This window comes from Strix aluco, chromosome 4 (genome assembly GCF_031877795.1).
Source record: "Strix aluco isolate bStrAlu1 chromosome 4, bStrAlu1.hap1, whole genome shotgun sequence".
Taxonomy (NCBI): domain Eukaryota; kingdom Metazoa; phylum Chordata; class Aves; order Strigiformes; family Strigidae; genus Strix; species Strix aluco.
Window position 1 is genome coordinate 36439660 of NC_133934.1, and position 20650 is coordinate 36460309.

The 20650-nt window shown below is 40.5% G+C and overlaps 2 protein-coding genes across 4 annotated transcripts; one reads left to right on the plus strand and one right to left on the minus strand.

The window, feature by feature from the left end:
- The first annotated feature begins 126 nt into the window (after nucleotides 1-126).
- On the plus strand, nucleotides 127-15684 carry UFSP2 (UFM1 specific peptidase 2). 3 transcript variants are annotated; one of them, XM_074822727.1, is made up of 12 exons: nucleotides 127-187; nucleotides 1910-1988; nucleotides 3828-4008; nucleotides 4087-4153; nucleotides 4486-4643; nucleotides 5418-5610; nucleotides 7115-7261; nucleotides 7718-7882; nucleotides 9224-9348; nucleotides 11437-11513; nucleotides 12991-13115; nucleotides 14560-15684. In XM_074822727.1, the coding sequence occupies exons 2-12, from the start codon at nucleotides 1925-1927 to the stop codon at nucleotides 14644-14646; spliced, it is 1389 nt and encodes a 462-aa protein (XP_074678828.1). In that variant the 5' UTR covers nucleotides 127-187; nucleotides 1910-1924; the 3' UTR covers nucleotides 14647-15684. The 3 variants fall into 3 exon arrangements, with proteins under 3 accessions (XP_074678828.1, XP_074678830.1, XP_074678829.1); XM_074822729.1 differs by having other exon boundaries at nucleotides 4489-4643; XM_074822728.1 differs by having other exon boundaries at nucleotides 164-184.
- ANKRD37 (ankyrin repeat domain 37) lies at nucleotides 15146-17912 on the minus strand. Its single transcript, XM_074822730.1, has 5 exons — nucleotides 17724-17912; nucleotides 17221-17373; nucleotides 16447-16538; nucleotides 15683-15912; nucleotides 15146-15399 (listed from the first exon to the last, which is right to left on the minus strand). Exons 1-5 carry the CDS (start codon nucleotides 17748-17750, stop codon nucleotides 15386-15388), a joined length of 516 nt encoding a protein of 171 aa, XP_074678831.1. The 5' UTR covers nucleotides 17751-17912; the 3' UTR covers nucleotides 15146-15385.
- Between the last annotated feature and the right edge of the window lie 2738 nt (nucleotides 17913-20650).

Sequence of the window (20650 nt, forward strand, 5' to 3'; positions counted from 1 at the left end):
GCCCAAGGCGATGGCGGCGGCAGGGGCGGGGCAGGAGGGGCACGGGCCGTCACGTGGCTCGCGCGCACCACTTCTGCCGGCGGGAGGGGACCAACCGTGGCCCTCCCTCTCCGGCTCGTGGGCGGGAGCGCGCGTGCGCGCGGGGGATGTGGCCGGGCTCGCCCCCGCTGCGGCGCTGACGGACGTGGTGAGTCCGCCCCTCCCCCGGGGCCCGCGCGTGGGGGCAGCGCGGCGGAGCCTGACGGCGCCGGAGGGGAGAGGGGCTGGGTGGGGGGTCCGCCCTCAGCGGGGAGGGGACGGGAGGGCTCCCGCCTGGGCTGGGCTACCAGCGGGGCCGGGAGCTTGCCCCAGAGGACACACACCCCCCGCCCCCTCGAAAGGGCTGCGGGGGAGCGCTCTGCGGCGCTGTCCCGTCCTGTGGCGAGCGGGGCGGGCTGGGGGCTAGTGTCCGCCCGCCAGCTCCCGCGTGGGTGCTCCGCGGCGGCGGTTGGGCCTCCAGCCCCGAGGGGCACCTCGGGAGGAGGTCTCGAGGCCCCTGGGGCAGCGCAGGGTGCGAGGCCCTTTCTGCAGGGCCCAGGCAGTGTTGGAGGGGGCAGTGGCTCCTCCCGCGCTGCCCCCTTCGCTCCTCGCTGCAGCCTTTCCCCGTCGCCCCCGGGGAGGTACCTTGGGGGTCTGGGCCGGTGCGGCTTTTGCCGGGGACTTCTCAGACCTCATCATCCACGATAAGCTACTATCAAAAGGCCAAATCCTTCCTCCTTTTACAGAGCTCTGCTTTTTTTTCATGCACGTTATTCTTATGTTGTAATAAGGCAAATAAAAAAACATCTTTCACATTAACCCAGGCAATATTTCTTTTCACGTGGTGACACCTGTGGATCCCACACTCCAAAACCTTTTTAAGGTAGATAACTGTGTTATCTCAAATAGTTCAGGATTATGCTTCAGAAACCGAAACAAAATATTAGACATTGCAATCTTGCCTTTTTTGTTTCTTGGAGTAAACTTTGGCACTCCAGAATCGCAGAAACCTGAAAATCCTTTGCCCAGAGCTAAAAGTGTAGATGCTTATATTTTCATCAGGGATACATATCTTTTTGTATATTTCTGCTTAGAATGCTTTTAATGGGAAGAAAATTAGTCCTATGTTTTGATTCCTTTATTTCATGAATAATGATAGCGTTACACCTGGAACTTTCCCATACTTTATAAGCAAACATTTACACGATAAGTCTTTCCAAAGGGTCTTAGTGTAATTATTATTACAGGTGTTTGGTGGGTTTTTTAGAGCAATTATGGCCATGAAGCATTTCTTTTTGTGGACTGTTACGATTGAGCAATACGCACACTCTTCTGGGTCATCACCTTGTAGCGGTGTGTTGAACTTGTCTGGGAATTGATCTGGCTGAAAAAGTCTTCTCACTGTAAAAGGGTGGTTTTCCATCTGGATGAGGTTTCTGATGAAGTTCACATTAAAATGTCTGCAACAAGCAGTTGTGGGGGGACACAGCAGGGACTTTGGAAGGGGAAAGAAACAGCTGGATGGTCTCTGTGCTGGCAGCTTTTCTGTCGAATGTGAAACTCAGCCTGGCTTCTGAGGGGGGTGGTGGGGTGGGGTGGTGTGCGTGTGTCCCTGCCCTTTTTTTTTCTTTCCCTGAGTATAGAATTTCTTGTTTAAATAGGAAATGTGTTTTAAGGGCTGTGTTTATAGCAATACCCATGTAATTGAGGTACTGGCTCTGGAAACTATATGCTGCTGTGCCACCCTGTTTGTTCACTGGCCTTTCGTACCCTGAGCAGCTGCAGTAATTACCGGTGTGCTTGCGCACTGTGGTATAATAACAGTCAATTGTAGTTTGAGAGAAAGCATGTTGAAAGCGATTCATTTTCATTGCTTCTTTTTTCTCCTTAGGTAATTCTAGAAGCTATGGACGTACTCTTTAGAATAAGAGGAGGCTTGGATCTTGCATTTCAGCTAGCAACTACTGATGGTGTGTCTATAAGACTATAATAGATTTCTTAACATTTATATAAATAACCTGTTATTAACTAATAATTTGTGATGTTTATTTTCGTGGCATTTCACCAGATGTTAATTGCTTCTTCCCAAACCCATAAAGATTAAGTACATAAAATGTTATTCTTTATCGCCATTAATTTTCTGAGTGTCTTTTTCCATTGTATGTTTTTTATTTTAATTTGAAGTAAAGTTTAAATTGCCATGTTTAGGTCATCTTATTTACATATTTTTCCTACATAAGGCTATGGAATTGGGATCCCTTTTCAGTTTGAATCCAAAGTTGGCCCTGAAATTCTAAGCAAAAAGAGAATAACTTAATGACAATTAATTTGTTTATAACAGGGTTATATTAATAATACAGTTTTGAGATTGTGGTCCAGTCGTTCTAGAAAAATAGAGACAAACAAGCTAACTAGTTACTCTACAGAATTTTGGCCCAATTGGCTACTGCAGTTCCATGTGATAACAAGGAACTAGACCATATGGTGTTAAGAGGCTCCTCTAGTCCCACATTCTTACAGTCACGTAACATTCACTTCAGAAAGTCTGCTCAAGTCTATCAGTGCCCATTGAGCTATCATGGGGTGCAGCGCAGAAGGAGGATGTCTTTAGCTCAACTGTAGCTCATTCTGCATTTTAAAGGGCATGTCTTTACTAGAAACTCTGGATTCAGTGCTAGCGAATCTTGAAAAGGAAATTGGGCTCATTTCAGATCATGGTGTTGAATAGGTTGGCCTAACGCATAGCAACTTTTTGCGAGTCGCATCCTCAGAAAAAAGCTATTTATTTGGCTTTGTTAAGAGTGTAGTGAATTTTAACCACAGTGAAGCAGAGTGATATGCAGATTGTCCAAGTGCATGGTGTTCACACCTGTTAGTGTGTAAATATGGCAGACCACTCCTCTTGAAGGCAGTGAGGTTTTCTTTTTGGAGGAGTTTTGTTTGATTTTTCTAATACTGTAGTATTTACAGACTTCTACTGCAAAAGTCAACTAATAGTGTCCAAGTCTTAATGCATTAAAGAAATACAATTCAGCATAGCCTTTGATAGCTTGTTAGGCTTTGTGTAACTTGTTGCATTCTAAGTAATAGTTTTTAATCTCCTCAGTGAGGAAAACAATGCTGGTAACATGCAAAAGTTGTTCTGTCATATCCAATATCAATGCAGGTTGTAAGGAGTGGGTGAAACTTAAAAAGTCAGGTCTGCCTCTAAAAGACAGCTGTCTATACTGGTAATATAGATTCAGGCTGACCAGGGTGTGGCTTAGAATTGCAGGTTTATGCTGGCCAAAATTTGGTCTGCAGCTGGAGTGTAGGCCCTGCTTTTCCAAAAATTTAGTATGTTTTTGGTTTGAATAATGATATGAAGTTTGAATAATGATATGATAATGAAGTCAGAAACACATGACTCAGATTGAATCTTTCCAGGATTTAGTCAAAAGACTAAATATAACCATATGTAGAAGTTTGTCTGTACGTAGAAGTTTGTTTGCAACTGTAGGCACGGTTAAGGGTTATTGATGTGAGAATCAGCTACAGTGTAGGTTATTCTTCTGTAGTTCATTCAGTTCTTCATATCTGACAGCATCTGTGAGAAACAGTACACTTTTCAGGCAGGTATGAATGTGAATGTTTGAGACAGACCTGCTAAGTGAAATCTTATCTCAGTTTCCGTTTACATAACCATTTTTCTAATCGTAACAGCACTTTTATTCCAAGCCAAAACATCAGGTTTTTTAAAATGTATGTCCAGCAGCTATAACACAAGTGAGGGAATTTTCTAAGCTAATTGTGTCCTGATTGTGTTTCAGAGGCATCAACAAAAAAGGCATTAGGATATGTTTTCAGTGATCTTGCAAACAAACTATCCTCAGATGTTCTTGTATTAAGAATTTGCCACAGTTCAGTCTACGTGTGGCCGAACAATGGTATGAACACTGTTCCAGAGCTGACTGATGATTCTGCTTGTAAGGAGATAAGACGATTTATACAGTGAGTATATTTCATTTTATTTTTTTTTAATAGATTAATTTCATATTATAGAAATTTCTCTTTCTGTTGATGCTTCAGATTTGACCAAGATGATGAGACCAAACGAAAGCTTGGCAAAAAAAAGGATAAAAAGTTGCAAGATACGGTATGTGTCTCACATCACTAATAAATTATATCAGACAACCTATCATTTAAACATTTTTAGATCTGCACTCCCTAGGCTTTTCTGTACGCAAATAGACATTGATATGACTTAAAAGAATTCTTTTAAAGTCATTTTGAGACTCAGCATGAATGCAGAGACACGTCTACAGTAGATCAGCACATAGAAGTTTGTCTTTAATGTTACTAGATTTTTTTATTTTTTATCCCAAGTATTTCATTGCTGAGTTTGTTACCAAGTATCTAAGATCTTATTTCGCCTTCTTGGTGCATGTGTTGTTGGAGATGTACTACTGGTGTCTTTATTCTCTGCAGCAGCAGATAGTCAATATAGACCTCATGTTGGAAATGACGTCTTCATTAGCTGCTTTGGCTCCAGTCATTGAAAGGGAAAATAAGGAACACCACTACATAAATGTGACATTACCAGTTGATGTTGTTGTATCTGTTTCTCCAGAAGAAACGTGGGGAAAGTAAGTGTTATCCTGAACTTGTAATTTTTCAGCTTCATTTCTGCTTTTTCTTGAAATAATGAAGTAAAGCTATACGATTAATCAGTTTAATGAAGTAGCATATAGTATTTTTGTAATGGAATTTAACTGTGTAAATAATAGCAGCTGTCTTGAGACACAATCCTTTTGCTATTTACAAAAAAATCAGCTATCAATGTCTGCTAGATTTGACAACTCGTAACAGTTGCTTAGCAAGGAATTGAGAAAGTCAGGAAAATGTTCTAAAAACTCTTGTAAGTATGTGAGTGTGTATAAAAGTGAGAGTTGGAGTGTATTTGATGAGTCTTTGTAATCTCAATACTATGTTAGGGGCTGCAGCTGAGTAGGTGAAGGTGGAACATGTTAGAGTCTTTCTCTGTACTTTCTCCTTGCATTTTTTCCGTAGGATTTGTCTCTGAAGGATGCTAAATGGGGTGGATAAAATGCAGAAAAACCCCAGTATAGTCGTATATGTACCTTTTGTTTCAGCAAGTGCTTATACTGGTTGTGTTTCTGATAAAAGACCAGGGTACCTGCACTTTGGAGGGTTGAATCACTAGGGAGTAGTTTCTACGTGCAGACGTGCTTCGAGTAAATCACAGTGAGGTTCTGTCTTTCTCTATGGGAGCAGAAGCATGGAAGTAATAAGTTCATCAGACCAGGTGCAAATATGCATATACGTATTGTGTAACTGTCAGAGCTATGAGAGGAAATGATCCACCATCGCTGTTCTGCTTTTTAAATATTCTTTTGCAGGGTACAAAATCTCCTGGTGAAAGCAATTCACAGGCAATTAAGTGACATGGAAAGATGTATCATGAAATATATGAAGGGAACATCGATTGTGGTGCCAGAACAATTTCATTTCATGTTACCAGGAAAAAATCACCTTGTAACAATCTCGTATCCTACAGGTATTTCAGAAGATCAACTGGAAAGTTACAGAAAGGTAAAGCCAACAAATACTAACAGAACCTAATTGTTTTAAAACTTTTTAAAAAAGTTGTAACTGAAGCAGTGGTAAGGTTTTCATTTAGCCAATGTAGAATAAATACTAACAGATGCTGCAATTTTTTTTTATTTTTATTATAACTGAAGCAGTATACTGAATGTGGAAGCTCGATTTATTAGAAATTATTTTATAAAATGTGCCAGATCTCATTTTTGTAAGGGGACAATAGCAACTTCAAAACTACATAGGATTAGGTTTTACCAAAACCAAATATCTAAATTATACTTTTGGTACTGTATTCTTTGAATTTCTCTACTTCCAGGGTAGAATATCAGATTACTTGGTAGCATGTTATTACTTTTAGGCTTTAGCACCTGTACTGAAAGGGTTAGGGTTGGGGGTTTTTTGTTTGTTTTGGTTTCTTTGTTGAGGTTATGTGTTGTTGGGTTCTTTCTTTGGTTGGGGAGGAGGCTGCTTTTTGTGGCTCACAGCTGACCAGCCTTAGCTAGCTTTTGTTTGTTTTTTGCCTTCTGGGTTGGCACATCTAGAAAAAGGAATATGGATGAAGTGGAAAAATGTTCTGATGTGGCAGCCCTTTCAGATGGAGACATGTGCCTGACAGATACCACTTCAGGTCACACATTTACACATACTGAGAGTGGGGAAAGAATTTTCTGCTACCTTAGAGGCGTAGAAGCCGTGGGGGTTTTTAATTTTCTTCTTCTATGTGAAGCGTTATTGGGTATATGAAATCTAATCTATTCCTTGCATTTGCAGAGGCCTCAGGCACTGGTGGCACATCAGGTCTTTCCAGCTCTCTGTCTTCTGTTCACTCTTATCCACTGATTACTAAGTGTTACTGTAGCTAATGTAGTGTTGGGTTGGGTTCAGTGTTGGGTCATCTGCGTAAAATGTATTACCTGTGTTACACACATTATCCTAGATGATCTCCTCATTCCTTTCACTCAAGCTCTGTGCAATAAGACAGTATATCTCTTTAAATGTGGCTGCTGTGTTGTAAACAGTGCTTAAGAGATTTAAAAATAGACTGAATCTGCTTAAACCATAAGCTCAGTATCTTTACTTTGTCTCAGTGTGTGGTATTTGTATATCTTCAGTATTAGTTAAGATGTAATTCAGAGTGTGTGTATTTATACTGCTACATAGATAAAACTGTAATCCTTTACTATTATGGTGTATCTTATACTTTCATAAGACACTTGTCACTCATGGTATCTTCCATGGGGCTCCAGCAGCAGGCGTTATGTAACAGGACTGCATAAAATAGTGGGCCCTTTAGATAGGAGGTAAGCCTGCATGAGCTTCCTTTCAGAGGTGAGATCTAGTAGTAAACGTACATGCTGAATATTTAATTAAGCAGATTTTAATTTGGTGAACTATGCTGCTAAAACTTTTTATGTCTTTATGGTTACTGACAATGTGATTCTTTTAATCCAAAATTTGAATTGTGCTCTTTATTTTTATTCGAACTTGCATGTAGGAATTGCACGGGTTATTCAATCTGCCTTGTGACAGACCATATTTCAAGAGAGCAAATGCTTATCATTTTCCAGATGAACCATATAAAGATGGGTATCTCAGAAATCCACATTTACATCTTAATTCACCTGGTACAGAGTCTGGTATGGTAAGTTTAAATTGAAACATTTGTAAGAAAGTACTTTTTTTTTTTACATGAGATTTGTTATTGAAAGAAGTAATTTAGATAGTCAAAATTGTATAGATGAGAAAGTGAAATAACTTATATGGCCTTTTAAGCAAAAGGGCTTCTCTGCACAAAATGGCATTGCTCTAGCTATATTTGTCCCAAAGAAATTGCATTTTATTGGAAAAGGATGTACCCATTTTTAGCATGTATTTTTAAAGTTTCTCAGAACCAAGACAAGAAACTAAACCTATGAATAGAGATGTTTAGGAAACAAAAACAGGAGGAGTAATCATGTGTGAATAACAACCCTTCAATTCTTCCAAATATTTGCAATCCCCAGTTGAAAGCTTTTACAGTTCTAGTGACAAGTCGTATGACTTCTCTGAAAATTGATACAAGTGTGATCAGATTGATTTGTCATCCGTTTCTGTGCAGGTTTATTTAGTACATGGTGTATATAGTTATCACCACTATATGCAGGATCGGATTGATGACAGTGGTTGGGGCTGTGCCTATCGGTCTCTGCAGACGATCTGTTCTTGGTTCAAGCACCAAGGTTACATTGATACACCTATACCAACACACAAGGAAATTCAACAGGTACAGAACACTTCAGCAGATTCATTGTTTTATGCATATTTGTCTAGAAAAGTTTGTATAGATTATTTTTAAAATATCGAATTCATATATTTTAGACTTCAGATTTGTGTGATATTTTAAATTTATCTATTAAATTGAACTATAGTAGTTCTGAATTATTATTTTTAACAAGTTATATTACAGGAGATCTGTCTCCAAATGTTTATTAGTGTCGGGTGACATTATCTGTACAAATAAGACTCGTTAAAGTAGTCTTCTAAGTATTTGCTTGGATTCATGTTCTATTAGAAGCTCAGATTATGACATTTTCACCATTTTTGCCAAACAAAAGAAAACAAAGAAGCCGATGTATCATACTAAAATCAGTTTTAAAACTGACTTTCATATTCAGTGACAGCTGGATGCTATGCCTTGATTTACTGCCTTCCTTTGCAACTTTGCCTTTGAGAGTAGTGGGCTTTTGCTGTTTTTTGAACTCTCCTTCACTTCTTTTTCTATTGTGAATTCAAATGCATACGTGAATATGTTTGTTTCTGTTAACCTCACTGAAGAAAAACTGTAGGCTTGGGTAGCTAATATTGTATGTCTAGCAAGAAATACTGCAATTATCTTCAGTCTTCTAAAAATAGTTCTTTGTGATATATTTCTTTACTGAGCATTTTTAGCAAAGTTTGATTCAGTCAACTTTCATCATACCTAACAGGGATATGAGCACTATGGTTAAAACTGCATTTCCTGAACATTTCTCATTCCACATGTAAAAGCAACTGAAGTCCATGCAGTCCTGTAGTATCTTTAGACATCTAGAAGAGGGCAGTAGCCTTCAGGAGACTTTGTGGGCTTTGTGTCCTGAGCAGAAAAGGCCCCTCTCATGTGCCGCATGTAACATATAAGCGTCAGAATGGAGAATAGTTTAAAATAAATCACCACCTTTGGTGTATTTCAGTGGCCTCTTCCTCAGAGCACTGTTTTATGGATCCTTTTCTGAGATGCTTTGAATGGGAATCCAGGTATTTCAGTCTGTGAAGTGGCTTCTGCAGTACAAATGATGCACTCCATTATCAGACAGCTCAGTGCTCACCATCCCAGCTTGAAGTCTGCCTGTGGAACTGGGATGTTACAGTCTGTGCTTGGAGGCACTGTTCTGTATTAGTGTTCAAGTGACATTTCCAGAAGTAGAACTGCAGTGAATGAATTCAACATCCATTTGTCTGCTTTTGACTGGCTAGGTTCAAAACACATTCCCATATATATAAACCAACTTTGTTCACAAAAAGTGGTGGAATTGCCTACTATATGTTGTTGACACTTGTTTTCCTTCTTCATCGTGATGTTGCAAAGGCACTGGTTGATGCTGGAGACAAGCCTGCAGCATTTGTTGGGTCACGGCAATGGATTGGTTCAATTGAGGTACAGCTTGTTTTGAATCAGCTTTTTGGAATAACATCCAAAATATTATTTGTCAGGTAAGAATCAATACCTGTTTAATATCCCAGGAATTATGAAAAAGCCTAAATGCCTTAAAATGCAAATTACCATTATGATACATGGGAGAATAGAGATAATAAGAGATAAATCTTTTAAGGGTTTCTTGTTCATAAACCCTGTATTCCTGCCTTTGATTGTGCTAAGTGCTTACAAATGAAGATGTTGCTAAATTTTTGGGGGGCTTGGAGTTTGTTTGCAGTTGCTATATAACTTGCTTAATGATATGCAAACTGATGTGGAATTCAGTCTATTCCTTTGCACCACAAAGGTAATTTTTGAAGCAGGCACACAGTCTGGTGATCATAATGAACCGAAGGCATGCTGATGGTAAATTATTACTTTGTCCACAGAGCTAACCCATCATCAGTTCAGGATTGAGGCAAGCTTCTGAGCAGCCTCAAAATAGTGTTCTCTTTTCTGAGTTTGTGTGACAGATAAAACAAGGGATTTGTTTCCATTCTGACAATCTGACACTCCCATACACCCTACAAATATATTTGTGAGAAAAAGAATAATGTTCAGCATTTATCAGAAGTAAAATTACTGGGTTTTTGTCATTTAGGCAGCACTAAACAGACTAACAAATCCCTCAACATTTTGTGATAAATACAATAATGAAATAAAGAATATATACTAACTTAGCATGTATGAAAATTCTAGTCAAACAAAATATTGCTCGTGAGTTATGTTTATTTAGAGCAAATTCTACTACAGATATTCTAAAAGAGCATGTGACCATGGTGATTCTTAACGGTTCAGTTCTTCAGTATTTTGTAAAGCTTTATGCAGCCAATTTTAATCTTTTTTTTTGTTCCAGAGCTTATATTTGCAGATGATCCACCTATTATTTATAGCAACTGTGACAGACACTGCCACTATGAAGGCTGTCATTCCTTCACATAAGAACATAGAATAGATTCTTTTGTGAACTGGTTAGAATTGCTCATAGTGCTGCTACAAGGGAGCACCAATGTTTTTCAGGATTATGAAAAGCCAGCATCACTTCCATGCTGAGAAGAAGAAATGTCGTGCATCTTTTTCAGCTGGTCACTGGCAGTTGATAGCACTTTTGTCTTGGGCTTATTTCCAGCTAGCACCTCTAACTCTTTATGAAAATAAGACTTCACAGCTGCACCAGCAACACTAGTACCAAATCCATGACTGTAAATGCACCATTTCCCAGAGTTCCAGTGTTGTATTCTGTCTGCATTTAATCCATCTCTCCAGGAACTTGAGAAGCAGGCACACAGGCTTTCTTTGGGTTTTCGAAAGGTTAACCACTATATGAAGAAATAGAAAGACAAGATACTAAAAGTATCTGTACTGATTTCCTTGCCTAGCTTCTGTCACCACTTTTGGGAGTACTGTCAGTCTTCTAAGGAGAAACATGAGTCTCCGACAGACATATGGCTTCAGCTCCAAATCCTGGAGTGTGTGCATGTGTCGCCTGTGTGCCTTTCTCTTCCATGTAGACTTACTTTGTCTGTGACTGGTCCCCATAGTTGAAAAGGGAAGCAGGAAGATTATAACAAAGCTAAATTCAGTGTTGCTTTGAACACATTACTAATATTATTTGAGATTTGATTTTTTAAAGCCAACTTGAGTATGAGTACTGGAATTGCTTGTGCGCTTACAGTGGAAACCTGTCTTAAAAGTCGTTATAAACACCTTTATCAATGCCTTATTTTTGTTGTTTCCGAGGAAGTTCTGTTACTTCAGACTTCCCCTTGCTGACAGATGTAGCCAGTCTGTTTTTCAGCCACTTGGAGGAACCCATTGGGGTTTACCAGCTGTCCCTACTGCAGGAGACAAGCAGCAGACACTTTATAGAAGCTGGGTGACTCCAGGTGCTCCAGTGGCAACTAAACTTACAGCAGATTCATTGGTCCAATTAGGATCTGTAAATTGCATTAAAAAAAACCTTTTTTCAAATTGCCCCAGGATGTTTACACAGGAAAACTCTTAAGCCACTTTCTAATCAGTTACCTATGCATTTAAGGAATATAATGGATAATTAGAGAATTAAGCCTAATGAGGATGACAAATCTGTTGTTTTTCTTACCTAGCCAGGGTTCTGAACTAGCATTGCAGGGAAGAGAGCTTGCTAATCATTTCAAGGCTGAAGGAACTCCAGTTATGATTGGTAAGTGCTCAAGTATTGAAGAATGCCAATGAAAGCGCGTGGCCTCCCTATGCTGAATTTCATTTCAGTTAGAACTCACTCAGTTTACTGTACGAGAGTTAATCAAAACTCTAGATGAATTAAAAATTACACTTTTTCCAAGACAGTTTAGAAAATGATACAATTTAGTCTGGCTGGTATCTTTTCATTCAGTATTCTCCCAAGCTCTGTATTAAACCTGGTAACAAAAGTCAATCTGAATGGTGTTCTTAAAAACTGCTGTTAAAGTCAGAACTCAGGAGCTGACTTCTCCTCTCTAGAGGAGCAGAATTTTATATAGTTCCTCAAAACTTCCCGTCACAGAAGAGTAGTGTTTGTCTGGCTTTGAAGAGAAGGGTATTATCCAAATTCTTTTTAAGACTAGTTTTAATAATCTGAAATGTTGGTAACATAAGAATGCCATTCATAAAAACACTGTAACTTTAATTGAACTATTTCCAAGACACCTGTGGTTTAGAAAATGAAAAATACTGAAAATATCATGTTCAGCTTTATAAAATTTTGCTTTTAGCAATTTTTGCAATCTGTATTTGGCACTCCATAGTGTTACTCTCTCAAACTAGAGGTGCCAGAAGTCCAGATTTTGGTATGAAATATTCTTGGCCTTTCAGCAGCCTTTTTGTCTGAATTTCAAGAATTTAGAATCCTATATTGAAAAATCTTTGTCTGTAACTTCTCCTTCCCTGTAATGCTCTCTTGTAGATTGGTTTAACTCTTGTTGTTGTTGGAGGGGGGGAGATTGGCTTTTTGGGGTTGGTTGGGTTTGGGGTTTTTTTTTTTTGCTTGTGTACTTTTGTGGTTTTTGCAATTCCTATGTGTTTTGTGGAGTCATTACTACAGTATTCCAAGGATGTAAACTCCTCATGCTGTCTGAAAGAAACATGCAAGAGTCAACCTGTGGCCACTTCATCAAAACATCCCCTCTCCCTGTTTGCAGACTAGAGAAGGGGGAGTCAGAAATTACTACTCTGCCACTAATATCCATTGATGGAACTTAGTAGAAAACAGCAGATAACCCTTACCCAGAAATTCTGATTTCTGTTCTAATTTTAGTCCTTTTACAACCAGGAAGTTTTCCAGATTCCTTTTCTACAGTTAACTTTCTTTAAAGAAAAAGTAATCAAAACAGATGGTTGAAATATTCTTGACTTCATCTGGTGGAAGTGTTGAGGATTTAACCCGCCTTGCTGACATGGAAGAACTTTGGAAAGTAAATTCTCTAGTTGTAGTAAGTAAAGTGAAATAAGTAATCTTCCCTAGTTGTAGTAAAGATATGTTGCTTAATAATGTGAAGATTCTTATGTAGGACAGCTTCAGAATAATTTTGATAACCAAGCTAATCTGTTAATAGAAAGTGTTGACGTACTTTTATTTTAAGCTTACACATTTAGCCAGTCTCAGTGAAAAATTTTTAGCAATTTTTGTTCCTCTATTTTAGGTGGAGGTGTTTTGGCTCACACAATATTAGGAGTGGCTTGGAATGAGATTACAGGGCACATAAAATACTTGATTCTAGACCCACATTACACGGGAGGAGAAGATCTGCATGTTATTTTGGAAAAGGTGAGGCTTGATGCACATGCACATATATATAAATATATACACACATATGTATGTATATACATGTATTTTAGCATAAAACAAATGACATACAGCCAAATACAAATTGGTCTTTCTATGGCTTCTCCATTCCTTGTGGAGGAAGTGCTGACCCCAGTTAACGTGCATATATGCTGCTTATTGTTAGTTTCTGAAACTTAGTGTCTTTGGAGAAGATATGTTGGGTCAGCAACTACATAAAGTTACTATAGTACAAATAAATGTTCTTTACTTTCTCTGAATTAAACCATCTCCCCTTTTAGCCAGTAGTATATACAGAATATGTGTTTGTTATTTTGAACAGAACATAAAAATCTGTTCAGCCTGTAAAATGCTGTTCCTGAAGCAGAGAAGATAACCATTTATTTAAAATTTTTAAAAATGTTTAAAAAATCCAATACTAGGAATTCTCGGATTAGGCCTTGAACCAATTTTAAAGGGCAGGTACTGAGCTGTTCTGAAAATCTGGGAAAACTCTAAAGAACTAAAGGATATATAATGTTATTTCCATATTTAAAGCTACTAAAAGGGATGACACAGCACATTACATTTCTAAGTTTTCTGTTTGTAAACTGTGAAAGTGGCCAAGTCATCCTGTAGGTGTTAGTAATCAATTTATTTTCTGTTCTTCATATTAAGTTGCAAACGGCAACTTTTATTTCGTATCTTTATTTGATACCCTTGGGTTGAAGAAACATTTTGATAGCCCTATAAGGATCAAAGCTTGAAATTAATACAGAAAGAAACAATTTCCAAAGGACAGATAGAACCAAAGGCTGTTATAGAACAAGGTGTTAAGGAATGGTCCGGGATAAAATACGTGCAGAACCCACTTTCCTCATCAACAGTGGCAGGGAAGGAACTGAGGTGGACTGTAAGTTTGTAGCCCTTTTCTTCAAAAACACTTCATGTAAATTATGTGGTACTCTGCAAACTTAAGAGCTTTGTTACTGTTTTTCTGCTAAATCTTGATCAACAGCACACCTGATATTAAATGCTCTGTTTGGCTCTAAAATATCAACTGTTACCAAAGAAGGCAAAGGTTCATGACAAGAGAAATGGAAACTGAGAATGATAGTGTTTCAGAGTAACATTAGTCTCTCTGTAGCAGCAGAAGGTACTGGGAAGGGGTGGGGGTGGGGGGGGAAGATGATACTTTTTAGGAAGGGAGATGGGGTGCAGAGGAAGGAAGGGGGAAGAGAGAAACTCTATAAAGTGTTTTCCATTAATGTGTTTCCAGGCATGTAGAGAACTTTCTGAAAATTGTGTCACTGCATTCTAGAGATAGGTGAAAAGAATTCTTACAGCTTAGATTAAAATTAGTAAAATAAAATATATCCAATAGTAGTAGGTGGGAAAAACAGAATTTGTAGCAGATTTAAATGGCATCTTGCTTTTTCTTGGACAGGGCTGGTGTGGATGGAAGGGCCCAGAGTTTTGGAACAAGGACGCCTATTATAATCTGTGCCTACCTCAACGACCGAAAACTTTTTGAATTCCACTCTTAAACTGGAACATGCTAAACCAGAATACTAGCTGATCTAGATAGAACTGTCTTGTTATTTATCAAAATATTGCTTTAGTCAATCAAACCCAGTTGGAATAGAAATGTTGCTTAATTAAATTATTATTTTTTTTTTAAATGAAATCTAACATAAGAGTTGTCTGCTGTGAACTGTATTTCTTACAAATACATTCATTAGGTTACTAATACTCTCTTCTTTTGGCTAGGACAACTTTGTTTATATAACTTTTGTTATGCTAAAATCCTTACAGATTAAATGCCCTGTCCTTTTATTTTATGGATTTCTTTCTTGCCAAAAAGAACCTTTCAGGTTTCATACAGCCAGCTGTCCTGTGCACGATGAATCTGTTCAAAGCCAGTATTTGCTGCTGATACCGTTGATAACAGCATTTTAGAAGAGCAGTGGGAGAAAAATGGCTATATGTACTGAATTTTATGAACTTTGTACTCATTTACACAGAAAAAAATGTGAATTATTCTATACTCATTTATTTATAGCTGTAGGAATACAACTACTCTAGAAAAAAAACAACCTACAACACAGTAGTCTTCTGTAAGAAGTAAAAATAAATGAGCTTTCCTCCTTCTCAGAAGGAGACAGTGTACCAGCATACACATCTGGCTGCTCAATGCATAGTCCAGTCCTGTTTCTTCAGACTTCGGATCCCCTTGATTTCATTTTGGGATTACAAGCTGGGTCTTTTGTCAGCTAGGAGAGGAGAGCTGTCATATGAACAAACACAAATAAGTCTGTATCTACTCTGTCAGTACATTAGTAAAAGTACCCATGATTTTTATTTCCACCCCCCCCATGTTAAAGTAGCCTTTTCAGTCACATTCCCCATGCATGATCCATTTTCGATAATAACCTTAACTACCTATGCAAGTTGATCCTTACTAGCAGGCTTCTAAATCCAGTTATGTACCTAACACCAAATGTATTTACTTAAATGTTAAAACCATTAAAAAAAATTCTGAATTGTAGTAAACAAACAGTATTACACACCATCTGATCGTCTCCTCTTCCTGCTTATGGATCTGCTGGTTTCACTTCCGTGTTTCTGTGCAGCTGGATCCTCTCTCAGCAAGCCATGTTTGTCACTTAGTGAGTAGCCAGGCTGTCCTCTCAGTTTCATTGTCTGAGTGTGCTGAATTGTTGTGAGGAACTTGGCACATTCCAGAAAGCCATAAGCCAGTGCGAGGTCTGCTGCTGTTTGTCCGCTGTTGTTGCACAAGCTGAAACACAGAATTAACCATTCAACTAAATTGGAATATATATTATAAACAAGCACAGATCAAGATGAATGAAGTGGTAACTTCAGACAGTGGCATAAAATAAGTACAGAGAATCTGTACCAAGAAGGTTTGAGAAGGGTAGTGTGGGGCTCTACTCATAGAGAGGGCTGGTATTAAGTGCAACAAGGAATAATTATTTTAAAATAAATTTGTCATCAGACTATGACTGGCTTAGCATATCAGAAAGGCAAGCAGAAAGTGACCACAGCATTAGTCAGAATGGAAAACTAACAAAGAGAACTCCTGCTCAGAAATACTCTCTTAGTTACTGTAGAAGTCTTTAACATGGAACTAAACAACAGCAATATGTATGGTCTATGCTACTTTGGTGTTTACGGCAGTTTTTAATACTGCTCTTATGACTACAGTCATGTTGTATTTACAGTCTTCACACACTCTGAACAAAAGTACTGTGTAAAATATATGTATCCTTTGACACTGTTAACTGAAATGAGTAAATGTAGCTCAACTTACTCAATTTTGGCATCACCAGCAACAAGGAGAGCAAGACATTCCAAACTGCCAGCTTTTGCTGCTTTATGAATCGGGGCTTCTCCAAGGCAATCCTAAAAACACAATTTATATATAGCAGTCATTTGAAGGGAGGGGAATAAGGTGAAGCTATCTTGTTCTCCAAGGTGACTTTATGGCGTGTTACTCTGTGTAGCAGTCTCTTGCAAGGTGGGAGAGATTAAAGGAATGTAGCTAGTAAAGTGTACTCAGTAATTGCCATTAAATGTTTAGTGTATTCATCACAGCAAAATAGAAATAATGTCCCATGCAATACTCATTGTTTAACCTTTATCTTCTAAAAGATTATTTCCACGGAACACACTCTGTACGCTGATTAACAGCATCTTTCAGCACCATTGAGGGATCGCTGTGCCCAACAGCATGCTGCTACCAGCTCAGAGGTATAAGCAAATTAAACTTTGCAGCTAGAGGAAGAATCCTTATGTTTACTGGAAGAAGGGGAAAAATTTCAGAGGAAAAAGGAATACTCATTTGTGTAAAAGAATTAAGTTCTTTTGACATCTTCATGCAGCACAGGAAGAGTGAAAATTGCATTATACACAGCAAATGAAATTGCTAACACAATATAGACAGCATTTCTGGTTCGTGCTAGAATAAAGTTACTCTAAAATAAGCAAGCCCAGATACCTCATGCCATACAGCTGTGTATATATAAATTGGATTTACTGACATGCCAGATTAGAAGTGGGAGAAACAAAACTTCTGTATTTTTACCTGTTGGTTCAAATTCGCTCCTGTCTGCAGTTGCCAAAGTAGGAAAAAGGCTTCACCGCCACAAGCAGCCAAGTGAGCTGGAGACTGACCAAAGGCATCTGCAGGTGCGTTCACACCGGTTCCTGCCTCAAACAGATTGCTGAAACTATCGGCCTAAAACAAACAAGATACCGGGGTAAAAAAAAAATAAAAAGCGCACAGTGTTATTGCCAGTCTAAGCCGCGGCAAGTCTAAGAACGCTGCATCGTAGCAGAAAACCCCCCTCGCAAAAGCATCGGACCTTTACGTCCCTTGAGACTGCCTTTAAAAAAAAAGGGGGGGGGGGGGAGCAATCCAAAAGCATGGCTTTTTTGGCTTTTAATCTCTTAACCAGAAACCCCGGTGGACACCGGCAGTGCCCCAACACACCCAGCTGCAGCTCCGGGCAACCTCCACTCCGCACGGTTCCGCGGCTGGGCTGCCGGCTCGGCGGGCCCGGCAGAGCGACCTTCCCCACGCCTCACCTCTGCACCGCCGCCCAGCACCAGCATCGCCTCCCCTGCGCTGCGCACGCCGGACTCCGGTGGCTCCGCGGCGGCCGGGAAAGCGCCTGATCCCTGCCCGCCGCGCCGCGCCAAGCTGCAGCGACCGGGGAGCCCGGGGTAGGACCCCCGCCCCGCCGGCGGCGCACGTAGGCAACGCGGCGCCCATGGGCGGGGGCCGCCCGGCGGGCCCTCATTGGCCTCCCCGGGGCCACCGCCCCGCCCCGCCCCGCCCCGCCCGGCCCCGGCGGCGCGAGGCCGGCGGCCATGGCACGCGGGGCGGCCCGGCACGTCCCTCACACAGCGGCGCGGCAGCCCCGAGGGGAGGGGAGGGCGGGAAAGGCGGGGGTATCTCACACCCCACCCCGCACCCCCGCCCCGGAGAGCGCTGCCCCGGCCGCCGCCCCCGGGCACCCGGCAGTGGCGGGGAGCGAGGGCCCGGCCCTGGGAAGGCGCCGCTGGAAGAGCCTCCGGTCGCCGTCATGGCGGGACGCCGAGTTTCAGCCGAGACCCAAGCTCTGCGGGTGACCGTGCTGCCTGGCTCGCTGCTGCCAAGTGCCGCTTCCCAAGGGGCTCTGCCAACGTGCCTTGACGCCGGTTCGGCAAGGCTACCTCGAGGCAGGCTTGGATCTCGGTGAGAAAAAAAATAGAGGATTGACTTAGAATTTTTTCCCCGAAAAGCTTAAATCAGCAGGAAGAAATCCCGGCTGTTTTCCTGCCCGAGCTCTGCCACTGGCTGAAGGAGGCTGAGCAGGCACGTCAGACTCTGTCTGTGAAACCTGAGGCTCCCACTTACAGCGTATAGTTACAGCAAATCCATCACCGCGCTGAGCTGGGCTAGGACTGGGGGTTGTGGAGGTCGGGACAGCCAGCTACTACATCTCCCCCCAAAGCACATTTGCAAAAACTGAATTTTAATTTTCACTGCCTTGAGCACTCAATATCCCAGAGAGGGTCAGACCACACGGGCCAAGGTCACAATGTTCCACCTATAGGCCTGCCTGTGCTGGAAACCAGAACCAGCCACACTCAAAGGCAGTTACCATCAAAAAGAATTGGTTGACATCTATTTTGAACACGGTGACAGTAACGTTTCATGGTGAAACCTGCCTTCCCACCGCAGAGCTTCCGGACTCGGTGTCCGTGCTTGCTGGAGAAGGCAGGGCTGGAAGACCTGAATGCCCACGCGCACAGAAACCACCGTCCCCGTCACTGACTGCTTGTGGTTTTCAAAAACAACTGCGTAACTTTGTTTTGCACGGACAGCCTTTGCTCAGATTACGTTTTAAAACAACTGCCCGTCCTTTCCATGCTCTAAAATCCAATTTGACAGAGGATTCAATAACCACTAATCATGCTTCACAATTAAAAGCCTGAAGAGCATCTTACCCCCGTGTCCAAGGCATATAATTCTGTTTCATTAGCACTATAGTATTTTCTTCTGTGTCAGGTGCCTATGTTACTGATCGCCACTGATTTGTTATTGAGTTGATGATTTTTGGTGATTTTGATAAGGAATGATTAGGACTAATCAATTAAATGGAAGCTCACAGAAATACCATTTTTTTATGAAAGATAGTGGTGTAATGTTTTAAGTAGTCATAGAGATGATGTTTAAAGTAACCATACAACCAGTTACACTGCTGGACAAGGTACCATTGTTAGACTGTTCGGTAAGGATGATTTATTGCCCTGTAGACCAGGTGTTTAAAAGCTGCATTGTGAAAGGGCCTCGAAGCATGTTAAAATTGTAATGTGAGCCAAAGTCCTTGAGTCAAGGATGTTGGGGGGGTCTTTCTTTTGAGTCAGTAGTCTGTGGTGGTCGCAAAAGCAGCCCCCCGACTCATTTCAGGACTCAAGTGTGCATGACCAGAAAGAGGTGGAATATGAAAATGAGTTACAGGAATTAGCATGTTTATGTATGAGAACTTGATTAACATGTATTACTGTATCCAATATAATCAGCATGTTACACGAGTTAGGTGTGCGTTGTTGGTGAGACAACTCCCCTGCGCACCCGGACGTTAATACAGGAGTGTCTGCTTATCTACATCACATTGGCGGGGATAAGTTCTTTATACCTTTTTGGTAACACCTACATGTTTGTTATGGAAGTTACTCGTAATCACTACCATCATTTAAAAAAAAAATAAATCAAAAGCCATGTGTTTAAAAAAAATAAAATTGCATAGTTTTGGTAAACAGAGTTGATGGAAAAGAAGCCTAACTGTTCCTTTAGGGTGTATATATAGTTCTGAAATAAATGCACAAACATTATGACAATTACCTCCTGCTTCTACTTTGGGAAAGCAAATGCAAATTATTTAAGTAGTGGAATATGAATATACACAGTATCGTTTCTAAAGGTGCAGAAACCAGGTAAATAGGAAGTGTAGCAATTCAACAGTTATTTCAGTAAGTGGCAGTTTTCACCTCTCCTTTCATATGGAAAGAAATACACCTGTGTAATTACCAAATGGGTTTTTTCCTGAACAGCTAGCCAAGCAAATTAGTTAATAAACAAATAAAACCCCTACACTTCTACCTATGCATTGTTAGGGATGAAATACCTCTGCATAGATGCCAAAAATCCACAGTCGTTGTTTATGCAACTATAAAGACTCTTCTGAAAACACACATATCCAGAAGTAGCTTAAGACTAAACAGTCTTGAATCACCCAAGAGGGCTTTTTAAAGACCTTCTCTCCCCTACATTACCTCAGCAATTCGTAGGTTTCAAGCTGCACTGAGGAATCCCATCTTTCCAGCCTAACCACCTCCACAAACTCTTGCATCCTGCCAGTCACAACTCTCTTCAAAGTCTTGCTATTAATTAGTTCCTGAGCTTCGGGTCACATTTTGCTCACCTCATTAGTGCCTGCAAAACCCTTCTGCCTCTGAATAACTGA